The 15,000-nt window shown below is 36.9% G+C and overlaps 1 protein-coding gene across 2 annotated transcripts in view; it reads right to left on the bottom strand.

Annotated features, from left to right (window-relative positions):
• Positions 1-15,000, bottom strand: part of LOC122793085 (long-chain fatty acid transport protein 6-like) — a 937,264-nt gene that overhangs the window by 174,124 nt on the left and 748,140 nt on the right. For both annotated transcript variants that reach the window (XM_044060804.1, XM_044060806.1), the window contains exons 8-9: positions 14,946-15,000; positions 12,056-12,153 (exon numbers count right to left, since the gene is read on the bottom strand). The exon at positions 14,946-15,000 is cut by the window's right edge and continues 144 nt beyond it. In XM_044060804.1, the coding sequence (XP_043916739.1) occupies positions 12,056-12,153; positions 14,946-15,000 (153 nt within the window). The remainder of the gene's footprint in view (positions 1-12,055; positions 12,154-14,945) is intronic.

Below are 15,000 nucleotides of genomic sequence, written 5' to 3'. Positions count from 1 at the left end.
GAATTAATTTCAGCCTTATATTCATAATCTCTAACAATTACCTCTTTTTTTAAACATACTCAAAACACTTTATACTGATATGTATTTTTGATCACATTATATAGAAAACACATTAAGAAACAAAACCTTTAGTCTTCTTTTGATACAAGTCAAAATGCAATTTTACATAGTTAATACAATTATATCAAGTATTACTACCAAAACTGAATGTATTTAACAACTTTTTCTTTTGCAGACCATTCTCTGAAAATATTTCATCAGTTATGAGCTGTGTCTGCTTTAGTTTTATTTTTTAACTTGATTAATTTATTATTTTGTAATTACAGAATTTAATTTATGACTTAGAACTGTTCCATTTACTCTTTACTTTTATTATATAAGAGACAATAACTATGTACTAATGCAAGCATTTATACACTGCTGAAAATATACAGTTTTAATGTCATTTTAACCATAACATTGTGGTTATATTTCTGAACTGCCCATAAACTTTGACAGTGAAGTATACACTGAAGAATGCTATTTACATATTAGTCTATTAACGGTATGAATACATTTTAATATATATTTTTTCTAGCTGGGGTAACCAATACTAGCACAGATAAAACAATGGTCCAAAAACCAATGATAAAACTGCAACTTGAAACCAGTGATAATATTACAACTTGATAAATTAGTTTTGAACTTATTACAATGTATCCTATACTGTATGTATTTACACACACTGTTTGCTATTCATGCATTTTAATCTTGTATGTACACTGGACCCATTTTTTAAACATGTTTTTTCACCCATATTCATTACTAGACATTAATTTCATTTGTACTGAATTCTTTTGCATTTGTACATACAAAGACTATCAGTTGTACTGGATTCTTCTGCATTTGTGCATACAAAGACTATAAAGTACATTTATTCTAATCTTACAAATTTAATAACATTAATATTAAGCAAACTCTTGGAAAATGTTTATGTCTCTTTAGAAATATCTAGTGGAATTGGCACCAAAGGCATATGTCCTGTTATTTTAAACTACATACTCAGTAATTAGAAATAGTCATGCTTTTTTATACCAACATTGTTTTGCTAAAAACATATTAAAATAGTGACCAGTCTTGTTCAATTTTTTACATATCTTTACTCTCTCTTGTATAGCTGTAATAAAGCAATTTTAAACCATCTTGTGTATAGCTTTACAGTTTAACAGGTTGTAAATACAATTTAATACTAAACAATACAATAATAACTAGCATAAAATATCTTGGACTTTCAGATTTAACCTGTTTACCAGTGTTTCTTATGCACTAATACCTGTTTTTTCCTTCCCCCCTAAAAGAGTATTGTCAAGTTGGAATGAAATATTATTTCTTCCTGTAGCTCTATTTCAGACCCTTGTGCAGTACTGCTAGTACAGTCAGTGTAAAACTGAGAAAGTGTCCCTCCCCCTGCAGCATTGCAGTATTGTTTATTTGCTTTATTAGGTTAACAAACTATGGACCTTTGTCTGATTGAATTATTTTTTTATAAAGCTTTTGCTGTTTATTACCACAAGTAGATATTTATACCCTCCTGCACAATTGATTTGAACTGTATGTATACTATAGCCCGTCTGCTGGCTGTACTTGATGCAACTGAGGTTTTTTTACTTTTAACATTTACTTGCAAACAGATTATCAGTGACATCTATACACAATTGTGACATTTTGTTACAATTACCAAATAGTGTTGCCTGTAAACATTTAACAATTATATTTTAATAACAATAATGCTTTAAGAAAAATGAAAGCCACTTGTCTGGCAATCAGTCTTGTTTATCTTATCTTTCCAACATTTCCTGTAACTATTCATCTAGTCTAGGAAGGTCTGAGCTCACATTTTATACTCTATCTGTTAATAACCACTTACAGTTTGAAATTAGAAAGTAGTTGTAAAACATTTAATAAGTATTTGTGATGTGCATATCTATGTGTTTATACTACATAAAGAGACATTATTTTACAATTAGCTTACATAGATTTTAGTATTTATTTATTTATTTATTTATTTATTTAACTGACCTGCCATTAATTTTACAAAAACTGTTTGACTAATACCATCTGTGATTTTATTTTTTTTAATTCAGAACTTTAACTGTTTGGTGTGGTGTTATTATACAATTATAAAAAATTGTAAAAAACAAAATAGATATTCCACATTTATATTTACATTATTTATATTTGCTGTTGTCTGCCTGTTATTCTTGTACATTGTAACAGATGTATTTTAGATGGAAAAAAATACATGCACATCAGTCTTGTGACTTTAAATCTTTATTTAAGCATGTCAGTCTTGTGACTTTAAATATTTACTCTTATTATTAACTATTTTTATTTGATTTTTATACACTAAAACTGTTGTGTACCATTTGACTATGCTATTAGAATAGCAGTTATATGGTCTATTTTACTGTACTACTGATAAATGTCTTGCTTTAACAGAATGAAAGTAAAACATTTAAGAATGATTTGTCCATACATCAGATCTTAGCATGTATGCTTAACCATTTTCAAAACATAAACATATTATAAAATATATTTCTTTTGTCTAGATCAGCTGTAGTTTCCTGCTCTTTCCCAATGTTCTCTTAAGCTCAGCTAATTTATTTTCTTTATCCTGTAACTGCTGTTGAAGAGTTTCCTGTAATGTTGCATGGTCTTTCTGACATTCTTTAGTAACCTGTTCTGCTAAATCTAAAACTCATATGCATTTTTGAAAAGATGTAAGTATAACTTGTCTAAGCTTCCTGAACTCATTGTGTCTGTCTTTTAGATGTTTATTACATTCTTTTGTAACAAAATGTACTAGAGGTTCTATCAGTAAGTGATTTAACTGCTGTTGCAACTCTGAAATAAACCTTTTACATCTGGTGACAGAACATAACTGTCTAACATTTGAATATAATGTCAGCATATTAACGTTTCTTGGTTCTTTACCATTGCAATTTTTGTCTGTACAGTCTAATCTTTGAATAGTGGCATGCACTGTATTTTTATGACATTGTACACACAATAAACATTTTTTATACCACATATGATTTTGTTTCAGATACCAGTCAAATATTGTAATCCATTTGCATAATGCCTTGCTATCAACTTGCCCTAATAAGGTTTTACATATGTTAATATGCTGTATATACATTTAATTCTGTTATTATTATTATTATTATTATTATTATTATTATTATTACCTCTATGGCATTCATACTGTATGTAAAACAGAAACATTTTCTTACCAGTCAAAAGAGAGGCAGATGGCCAAGCTGCTTTACTGTAGATGATTGAAAAGTCTCTGTAGTCACTTGTGAAGTTGGTACAGCAAAACTGGCAGTTTCAGTCTTACAATTTTGTATCGTACCTTTTTTGGAGAATTTATGGCAGTGCTTACCTTCCTGCACCGCTGTCTCACTCCTGACTTAGATGTCTAATAAACTGTATTATTGCTGCAAACTGTAGGAAACTGTAGAATTCTGAAGTACTTCACATAAACGTTAGTTACTGTGCTTTTACAGGAGTGACCTTATACAAGGCATTATCCACCCAGTCCCCCTGTTTTTGGATATAGGCTAGGAACGTTCGTTAGGGTCACCATTGAAAAATTTAGTTTAAGTGTGTGCTGCTATGCTGTGCAGGATCCAAAGAAAACTTTATTTTAATTTGCGCTATGCTTCTATGCTGTGCTGGATCCAAAGTCTTCTTAAGACACACAGTCTTGCTGGCTGTTTACTACTGAATCAGAGACACACAGCTTTGCATGACTCCATCTGTAGTCTGTTTAAAGCACCATGCCTTTCAAATTGCACACTCATAAAGAAATATATTTTGCAGCTATAAGCACAGTTACAGATAACTTATTTTTATAACAAACAGCGCATACTCTTTCTGTCAGATTGTAGCATATATTTACAAAGTTTCCCTTCATTACAGATATGAATGATAACTTCTACAAAATACCTATTTCTGTCCCTCTCTCTCATAACTGAATAACTACAGTTGTTATACAGAGTGCTAGTCACACACATAGATTTTGCTATTTCCTCTTGGTATCTTTTTTGGCCTTCTGTGGGAAGTCACATAATGTCTGTTTTTACACTTTTCTATTGTCCTGGCAGCAGTTCTGCTGATGTGAAAATGCACAAATGCATGCAATCAGAATAACAGAAGTATAAAAGGAAACATCTGTTCTGTTCCTATTGAAAAAACATCACGTATTGCTGAGTTTACAAAAAAGGATGTCTGTTAATAGATATTTGTTCTGCAAACATGAGAAAATCATGTAATACTTGCTTTCCAATATTGCTTTGTTAAGCTTTTTCTGATGCTGTGAAGAGAAGCCTGTCTGTTATACATATAGTATGAATGCCCATTTTACATTGCTAAACTCTATACATATAGTCAAGCAAACTTTTTATTCTATGCTTTATCTTTCAGTGTATTTACAACAGACTTAATTTCAGCCTTATATTAATAATCTCTAACAAACATATGTGTGTGGAGGGGTGTCCTGGGTCAGATATGTTGGCCCATAGCTACCAGTACTTTGCATAGGGGTCTTCTTAAAGGTTGACTGCACTTGGAGGGTCTTGTGTGTGTCAGGCTGTTTGACCAGCCTGGAGGTGTGTGTGTGTCTCACATATATGTATGGCCCACCTCATTTGGCTTGGCTGGCCACATTTTGGGATCAGGATGTTGCATAGGATGAGCAATCAGGGAAGGGTGTTTTACTTCCCATGGCTGTGGGCCAGGGGTCTGTGGGTACAGACATGTCCCCAACTTCTAGGGGTAGGGCTGCCTGCAATGAATGCATTCCTATGTTTAGACTCCTAGCCCTGCCTGTCGACTGTACAGAATATCACAGAATGTCCAGATTCATGACTCATATATCTGGTTGGTTACCCAGACAAGTGTGGTTTTCAAGGAAACATGTTTTGCAAGTCACTCAGAGTTAAAGTCAGATATTACTGGCAGTTGACATTGCAGTTTCAGACTTTATACCCTTCAGACATTCCATGCTAATACAATCATTCCATCAACTTTCTAACATTAGAGCAGTATTTCAAAGGTGACCTTCTCTTTGGACCTTTATCACCCCATTATTCATGTATTTGTCCAGATTTCTGGCTCTCTGAAGCTGGCAGGTTTGTTCCTAGCTGTTAGCAGCATGGCCTTTCTTTGCATTTTGTAGACTGTGTTATGTTGGTATTATGGACCCCATGATACTCACTAACAGGGCACTATGAGTGAGGCATGGGCATTTGCCAGCGTACTATAGGCCAGGTGTGACAGATGCAAGCCATCTGTAGCAAGGCAGTGCATTCTGTTGATCATATGTTCCCAGGTTGCCAGGCAGTGGACACCCCTGGGATGGCACCAGTAAGTTGACTCGGTGTTACTGGCAACTGCTTTCTGTTTGTGTTGAGCCATCACTCTGTTGGATGCTGCTTAAAGCTAGGGACATGTTATTGCATTTCTATGGGACTATGGGTGGGGATGTGACACATCTGTACACAATACACATTTGCACAGACTGAGTTGATATTTGCTTAACATTTTGGTCCCATTGAGCATAGTGGTGTGCCTATCTTTGAGACTACAGGCATAACAATATCGACCACAGGTCAGATTGTTCTGGCATAAACATTTTTAGTTTCAGACGTCTTACCTTTCAGAGCCATACTGCCACTGCCAGACCTGCTGTGATATCACTATGTAAGTCTGTAAGTGGGAATTTCATGGATAACACCATGTGGGGGCCTTAGCCAGACATTTCTGTATGGTTTTCTACAGCTGATCTGCCAGGTGAGGCTGGGGGTGAGTATGGGACCCCCACTTTGACATCCATGCATGTGACCTATGATCCCCCAGTTATTTGGCTCACCACATATACTGCAGTGGTATTTGTCAACTAGGGCGTTACTGCATAGTGTGGGTAAACGGGGCTTACTGGGCATACACTTCCTGCTGTCCCACATAGCTGTCAGTTGTCTGCTGCTATCCCAGTAAGCCACCCCATTTCCCTGCATGCTTGCATCAATACCATATATATGCTATCAGAACATTCTACTCCATTCATGTATTGTTAAGAAGACTGACTTACCTTGTGCCTGAGGCAGTTGTGAGGACAGTGCTTGAGGGCTGACTATGTTGGATGCATGCAATACACTGCCTATACATGGTAAGGTATAGGTGGTGTGATGTTTGGCATCCATTTTACTGTGTGTGCAAGTCAGAGAGAGATATCAGTCCCTCAGGCCCTACAGTGTCAGTGTATGTGCTATGCATTGCCTCTTTGCCAAGGACAGGGCATACTGGGCATGCCTCCATCTGCCTACAGGGGAAGGCTCAGGATGTTCCTCCTCCGAGTCCCTCTGTGCATGTGGAGACCTTGGCAATGTTGGGGGGGTGTTTGGCCCTTTCCCGTTTTGTTCCTGCTGCAGCTGTTTCTGCAGGATCATATTGTGTAGCATGGTACATACTATGAACATGTGTGCACATGTGGCTGGAGAGTACTGCAAGGCTCCTCAAGATATGTTAAGGCAGATGAACCATGACTGAGCATCCCAAACACATGGTCTATAATGATCCTGGTTTGTGCGCGTGCCTCATTATGGTGTTCTTGTGTGGGTGTGTGTGCATTTCTGATGGGTGTTATCAGCCATGGTTCCAGTGCGTAGTCAGCATCCCCCACTAGATGGCCATATGGGATGTCCCCACTAGGAAATGCCTGGTACAACTGTGACAAATGCCAGATGTGGGAGTTGTGATGGCTTCCATGGTTGCCAGCACACTCACTCATGATAATGCCCTGGGTATCGCACACAACCTGGCAGTCTATGAAGTGGAAACCCTTATGGTTTAGGTAGACCCTACCCTGGTCACCGGGTGGTGCTTTGATGTGGATGTGCATGCAGTCTGTGGCACCTAGTACCAGTACCACCTAGTATTTTGCTACACAGTGGAAGAGACACATATTGCTGGTCCTCCCCTCACAGATGCTGGGGAAGTAAATGTGCTCAGCAGCATGTGGTCGCATGGCATCCAGGTACTGGTGGAGCATCCTGGATGCAGATGCCTGTGAGACCCGCATGATATCCCCAGTTGATCTTTGGAAAGTACCTGTAGCTAGTATTCTTAAGGCTACACATACCTTGGTATCCACTGGGATGGGTTTCCCTCTGTTTGTTCTGGGTCAGAGGTGAGGCTGGCATAGCTCAGTGAGTTGCTGAAGTATGTCCCTGTCCACCCTGTAGTGCTCTACTATCTCAAGATCATGTAGCCCCTGGTAGGTTACCCTGGGTCTGAACACTCTTCTCCTCTTCCTTGGTCTGAGTCAGTTGTATTATCCTCCTCAGCACCCTCGACCTCTTGCACATACTGATAGATCAAAGTGACAGCAGACGCTAACATTTTTTTGCTAGTTTTATCAGTTAAAATTCCCCCATATGTGTACACCTATGGTGCAGAGTTTGTGGGAAAAAACAGACTGGAAGGTGTTTGCATAGTTTATAGTGGTGTGCTGAAGATGCTGCCTGTGTGATTGTCTGACTTTGAGACATTCCACCTGCCAGCTATTTTACTTTTATTTGAGTGGCTGTATTTTGCTATTTCTCTTTTCCCCCTTCCCATTTCTGCCCCTTTTAAGCTCTGAGGCATGGTGCGCAAACCTGCTGCTGAAATGTAAACAATGCTGCTATTTCTGTTTTTTTTTTTTTTAAGTCTCAGTGCGCGCTGTGCACACCCATTTAGCTAAGGCAAACACATTTTAGCAGAAATGGCCCTCCCCTGAATGCGAACACGGTCTTCATTTCATGCTGTAAGACATTACAGCCTCAGACACCCCCCCCCCCCTTGCTTAGCTGTGCTTAGCTAAGTGCAAACCCAGGCAATGGAGCACCAGTGTGCTTACAGCAAGCATGACACACCCCCTTTTCATATTAGTTGCTCCTCCTGCCTACACCATCCTGTTCTAGCACCTACACGGTTCATTTGCATACCCCACTGCCTTTGTACATAGTTACTGCTCTGACCCATGACAACCAGTGTTGCCTGGTAATGTTTTGATTCTGCATGCCATTGACTATAATAGAAAAATGCAGATTTCCCCTGAAATTGAGTTTTAGTATTTTTTGTTTATTTTTGGCACAATCCCATTTGCACGCTGTTGTGCTATGCTTAAAAGGCAGAGATCAGCCAAAAAAAACTTTGACTTTTTTATTAAATTAAATACTTTCCCATACCAATGGCCATATATTTGGCCATTGGCATTCCTAAAGTTTATAATACATGCTTTTATTTGAGTTGTCATGCCTCCATTTTGTTATTTGCAGAAATGTTTTCGGTTAGTAACCAAACACATTTCTGCAACTAGCACTGTTCCTGCACGGATGCCTGCCTGCTTCCTGAAGTGCTAATTCACCTCATTTGCATGGTTTTCACCAGCAAATGAGGTAATTAGCATTCTGCACAGCTTTCCATGCAGGAACAGTGTTGGCAGGCTCGTGCACGTCAGATTGGCTATTTCCTGAATCGCTCTGCGGTCATATTCCATGCAGGAGTGGGTACACTGTAACTGCAAGGACATTTTTGTTTAATGAATCCCAGGGTATAACTTTCTTTATTTATTCCTTTGAAGAACCTTGAGTAGCTATCACCTCATCTATGACATTCTTCGATACATGTAATTTTTTCCATGTTTCAGACACCCCAAGTATCTTTAAAGGATTCTGTCTTGTGCTAGACTTGAATTCAGTGAACCCCTTCTGCATCTCCACTTGAATCTCTTGTAGATCAACAGTTTGTTCTTCCCAAAGCTGGAAATTCTGAAAAAAATTAAACTGGATATTTTAGTGTCCAAAATTTGAATATCATTGTTTTTTGCCTTCAAAACTTAGGTTCTACAAAAGATTCAAGTATGTAACTCCTGGTTATACATACAATTGAATTAAAATAAAATTATTAGTGCAAATATTTACAGAAAATATAATAAAGCATAGGTGCTATTGCTTTTTGTGCTGATAATAAATGAGATCTGATAATTTAGCTGAAACAAGATTTCACAGGACCCAAATGGATTGAGTAATTTTAAAAGAACTGTACTTGTTATGCTTGTGACACTAGCTATTATAAAAACAGTTCTCGAAGGATAAAGTAGAAGCAGATGTCGAACAATGTATGACGTGTGTGTGTGTGTGTGTGTGTGTGTGTGTGTGTGTGTGTGTGTGTGTGTGTGTGTGTGTGTGTGTGTGAGTGTGTGTGTCTGTGTGAGAGAAGTTTTCTTAATATACCTGTAGTTTTAATTACTCATCTTGTATTGTTGTATTAATACCTCTTCAAAACTTTTCCCTTAGCACAATGCTTTAGACATCCCAAGGCAAAGGACTGACATGTAAATTTGAGTTACTTATTTGTTGAGTCCTTTATTCACTTTTACAGGCATATGCCAGTTGAGACCATGCTGGTGTGTGTGTACATATATATATATATATATATATATATATATATATATATATATATATATTTGTGTGTGTGCATTATAAATACCCAATATAGTGCATGTGTATTCCTGTCAAAGATTAATTTGATGTCTGCGTAGGGATGTCATTCATTCTGTCAAATCTTTAATTGTTCACCATAGTGAACTGCTTGAAAAATTAAGAGGTATGATCATCGAGTGTTACAACTGTCAAAATAAGGAAGATCTACTCAAGCAAATAAGGTTAAGTCTAGGATTGGGATTTTAATGCCAGACCTGTCAGATAAACCAAACATTTTGGCACTAGAGGTGGGACTGTGTGTATGAGTGCTTGTGGAGTTAGGGTTACAGTAAGGGCTAGGGAAGGGGGCATATTTAATGTTATGCATGTGTGCTGCTATGTCAGGTGTATGTCCCAGTTTCTTGTGTAGTGCTAGTGTCACAGAAAGGGGTTTTCTAAACTGAAGTGTAGGTTGGAAATAAGAGCAAAGCCTAGGGTTATGGTTAACATGCATTAATAAGGTGGGTGCAGAAGGCAAAGTGAAGCTAATCCTAACTCTGCCTTCCTCTTAACCTCAGCTTTACACCATACCTTTCTCTAGCACTGCCACAACTCAGACAAAGTATGTCTAAATTTAGAGGTAGACGTTTGGTTAACAGATGACAAAAGGAAACTGTTTTTTGCTTATGTGATCTTTTTCCTCAATACCGTGGATTTTTTGGTATGTTGATTTTCACATTGCTGGCATTGAAATGCTTGTGCATTTCAATACATCAACCTTTACTTCTGCATAGCAGTAACTAGAGGACTATGCCACTTTCTAGGTCTGCCTATGTTTTTGTGTCTTTCACCTTCTCTTTCTGCCTCTCCCCCCAGTATGCTTTATGAGACAGTTTACCCAGTGTTGACCTAATTACTGCTCCTGTATAAAGCTAGTAGGTGCCATCCCATTCAGAATAGCCCATTAGTTTATGGGTTGGCCAGTTCAGTTTCACTATATTCAGAACTTCCACTGTGAACATTCTACTATCATAACTGATCATCAGAACCATGTGAAGTGATAGGCATCCGTTATATAATATGCAAGAATCTGTGACACTGAAAGCTCTACTTCCCCTGTGATAGTAAACCGAATGTCTGCTGTTAATATATACCATATTTTAATTTCTTCATCTGCATATCTTTTTTGTGCAACACATGCAGAAAACATAGTTTTTCAACACAAACACCTTTTTTATTGGTTACCTTTACTAAATATGTTCTACTGCAAAACACAGGACTAAACACATTATGATATGTGCAAAGAATTGATTCAGTGTTCTAATAAAAAGAAGGGTATGAGTTTAGATTTTGGTAGTGCAGTGGCTAGCATTGTGACCTCACAGCAAGAGGCTCTCTGGTTCGATTCTTGGCTGGTGAGCCTTCTGTTCAGAGTCTGCATGTCCTCCCTGCAGCTGACTGAGTTTTAAAGACATGCAGTAGGTGTGTGTGTGTGTGTGTGTGTGTGTGTGTGTGTGTGTGTGTGTGCCTCCTGTGAAGGTTGGTCACTGGGCTGGCAACTTGACACTGTAAAAACTTCACTGCCAATCAATTTGCAGACCGATGATCTGCTCTGGCGACTCCTAATGGAATAAGCCGCAGGACATTTCTACCAGTCCTTTTATCTTTGTATCGGTCATTACATGTATTAAACTTCATATATTAATAATGCTATACAAAGTTAGGAAGTTTTTGCTTACAGTTTTAAAATAATTTCTAAAGCATTCCATAGTAACAGGAAATAATTGTATTTATATAGACTCCTTGTACTATGTAAAAATGGTATTATGCATGTATTCTTATATGCTCAGATATAGAGGATAAACTATTCTTTTCTGATTGCAGGTATTTAAATCAAGTCTGCTAAATATGGGATTCGAGTAGTATTCCAGTGCATAACTACTTAAATTGAGGATTTTACAAACACAATGGGCCAGATTCTAAAACCTTGCTCTCAGTTTAAGTGACCTCTTACACTGAGAGCAGGCTGAGAGCAGGTGTTTTGAAATCTAGCCCCCTCTGCAAGTCTATTTATAGATAGGCCTTACAGCAAAGTAAGTCACTTAACATTGAGAGCTACTCTTTCGGAATCAAGCAGACTTACACTGAGAGCAACTATTGGAGTCTGGTCCATTGTTTTTATTGTGCTGTTTTGCCAAAACAGGGTACTCAGAGCTACAACAGTTTTGTCGTTTTTGAATTTGCTCTTACTTGATAAACAGGGAATGCTTACTTTCTGTTACTATAAAAGTGTATGCTTTTTCTCTGTTGAATGGAAGCCAAAGATGTGCTAACTTATATAGCAACAGATGTTGGGGTGACAATCCCAGATGGAGCTTGCCTTCCACACACACACACACACACAAAAAAAAGAACTTTTAAGTAATTTCTGTTATTATACTATATTCCAGTGAAAGAGGTATGTATTTAAAACAAATTGCTTGTATATTGGATAAACCATTAAAGAATTTAGACCAAATATTTTAAAATAATTCAAAATGTTTTACCTGGTACAGTCACTCCATACACATTGGCTTCTTGTATATAATCTAACGTACTGATAAGGCTAGCAACTTCAGTTGTAGCAACATTTTCACCTTTCCATCTGAAAACAGAAGATAAGAAAGGAGAACATATATTTTCGGAGTAATGTTCAAAGTTGTACTTCACATGTGAGAAACGGCTTGCATTTCATATGACAAATGCATTATTATGCAAACAGGATTTGTAAGCTCATTATTCACTCAATCTTCTAATAAATAAAGCAGCAGCAACCACAATGTATAAAGATAAGCTCAAATAGTTTGAATCACGGCTGGTGTACAAACAGAAACCATGTTGACAGGGATTCCTTATGAAGAGCAGTGAATGAGAAGCTGCAGCTCAGGGAAGTGTACTCAATGAACTAAAACCTCATGGGACGTGTACTCAATGAACTAAAACCTCACGGGAAGTGTACTCAATGAACTAAAACCTCATGGGATGTGTACTCAATGAAGTAAAACCTCACGGGAAGTGTACTCAATGAACTAAATCCTCATGGGACGTGTACTCAATGAACTAAAACCTCATGGGACGTGTACTCAATGAAGTAAAACCTCACGGGAAGTGTACTCAATGAACTAAAACCTCATGGGATGTGTACTCAATGAAGTAAAACCTCACGGGAAGTGTACTCAATGAACTAAAACCTCATGGGACGTGTACTCAATGAAGTAAAACCTCACGGGAAGTGTACTGAATGTACTAAAACCTCATTCTGGTTACACTCAGCTAAGAATTGGGAAGCTCTTCAGTGATTCACAGTCATATAAATATAATTATATGAACATGGTGCACTGAAAAGCTTTCATACAATACAAAAATAAAACTAGTTTCTGCTCCTTCTCCACCTCTCCTGGATAAAAATTGTGTCCTTTCTTTCATCTTCTCTCAAGACCTAGGGAGTATGTTTCTTCTGGAATTGCTAGATCTCATTCAGAGCTGTAAATTATGAACTCTGGATTTCAGGTTTTCAGGAAATGTTGTCTACGCTATCTCATAACATTGAATCATAGTACTACAACCTACGTTGTATTAATATCGTCATTCTATATTCTTAAAAATGTATTCTGAAGCTTTTCTCCCAGGGAGTCTGCTGAAAAGGGGTCTTGTGTGACCTAGCTGAACTTCACTGGTAATCATACGTAAATAAATAAATAACTAAAATGGTGAATGTGCTGTTTTATCTAAAGTACTATTTTTGTGCTGAGACTGCAGCAAAACTAATTTTCCCTTTTCTGAAATTAAATGACCCCAAAAGTGATAAAGTACAAGCACAATAATACACAATCCCCACAAAGGGACTTAGGAGTCCTTTGTCTACTCATAAAAGTATGTGCTGATATTTTCTCCCTCAGGACTCTTACACATTTCTTACACTGGCAATTTTATTGCATTTTCTTTTTTGCCACATAAGCTAATGTTGCATTTATCTGCGTTGGCTACATGGCATTATACAACTGGTTATACTTCCAACCTTGCTAATTTCTTCATCTCTTCTGCTTCACTGTTTGAATTACCTCTTTTGTATTGTTTTTTTTTTTCTTTTTTGGTTTTCATATCATGTACAAAGAAACACATACTCCTTCCAGAGCTGCTGTAGCAATAGACGGTCATTTCATGCTGTGGGTTATTAGGTCTATGAGGTGCTTTACAAGCTATGTCCTGCAGTGCAAGATATGATTCCCTCAGCCTTCATTTGCTTACTGTGTGGGCTTGGAGAAAGTTATTTAACCAGACAATGCTTTGGGGCAATTGGGAATTTGGGCTAAACTCATTAATGGCCTCCTGGTTTTCATGTCTAGTAACTACCGATGAAATCAAACAAAAAATAACTGAAAAAGTTATCTTGTTTCAGGTACTGCTTTTGATATTTTTTAAATAAGCATTTTGTGTACACAGTGTGAGCAAAAGGTGATGATATTGTTTTAGTTTGACGGCCCTGAATACAAGCAAATAGTGGCATTGTACTCATTCCATTATTAGAAAAATGTTTGAAAGTACTGTGCTAAAGTATGCTTAGTAAAACATTTCTACGTTTAATTCAGCATGCTACTTTGATTGAAAAGTGATATTTTGAAAGGATTAAAATACCTTATTAATAAAATTAATTATTCACTACTATATTTACACCTTTGGCCTACAATAGTAATTACCTTTTTTGTTGGCAAACTCATTTACTTAAATTTTCCCCCCTTCTTTTCTAAAAGACTGTCCAGGAGAATCATCTCTAAAGACCTTGGATCCCCAAACCACTTCAATCCTGTTTCTTTCAACCCTTTCAAATGAAACTTCATGCAACAGATCTTGCTTTCTCGGTACTAATGCCCAAACTATGTTCCCCCATCACCTATATATGTTTGATGCTGTACTATTCCCTCATTATGTTTGCTACTCACTGTCACCACTAATATGCTCTTCGTTGTCATTCTGTTATTAGTTACACTACTTACTGTTTGATTTAGTTACAACTTTACATTACATCATTCTGTTATTAGTTACACTACTTACTGTTTGATTTAGTTACAACTTTACATTACATCATTCTGTTATTAGTTACACTACTTACTGTTTGATTTAGTTACAACTTTACATTACATCATTCTGTTATTAGTTACACTACTTACTGTTCGATTTAGTTACAACTTTACATTACATCATTCTGTTATTAGTTACACTACTTACTGTTTGATTTGGTTGCAATTTTACATTACATCATTCTGTTATTAGTTACACTACTTACTGTTTGATTTGGTTACAACTTTACATTACATAGAATATATATTTTTAATTTGTCTTGCATTATTAGTGTTCTACCTTAGTTAAGAAAAATACATAAAATAATAAATTTCTTACCTGAAAGTATCTCCAACTCTGTCAGCAAAGTACACAAAATCATCATTGTCAAGTA

The sequence above is a fragment of the Protopterus annectens genome, chromosome 2.part0 (assembly GCF_019279795.1).
Source record: "Protopterus annectens isolate FY-2018-M chromosome 2.part0, PAN1.0, whole genome shotgun sequence".
In the NCBI taxonomy this organism is placed as follows: domain Eukaryota; kingdom Metazoa; phylum Chordata; order Ceratodontiformes; family Protopteridae; genus Protopterus; species Protopterus annectens.
This window is presented reverse-complemented; position numbering and strand designations above follow the sequence as displayed.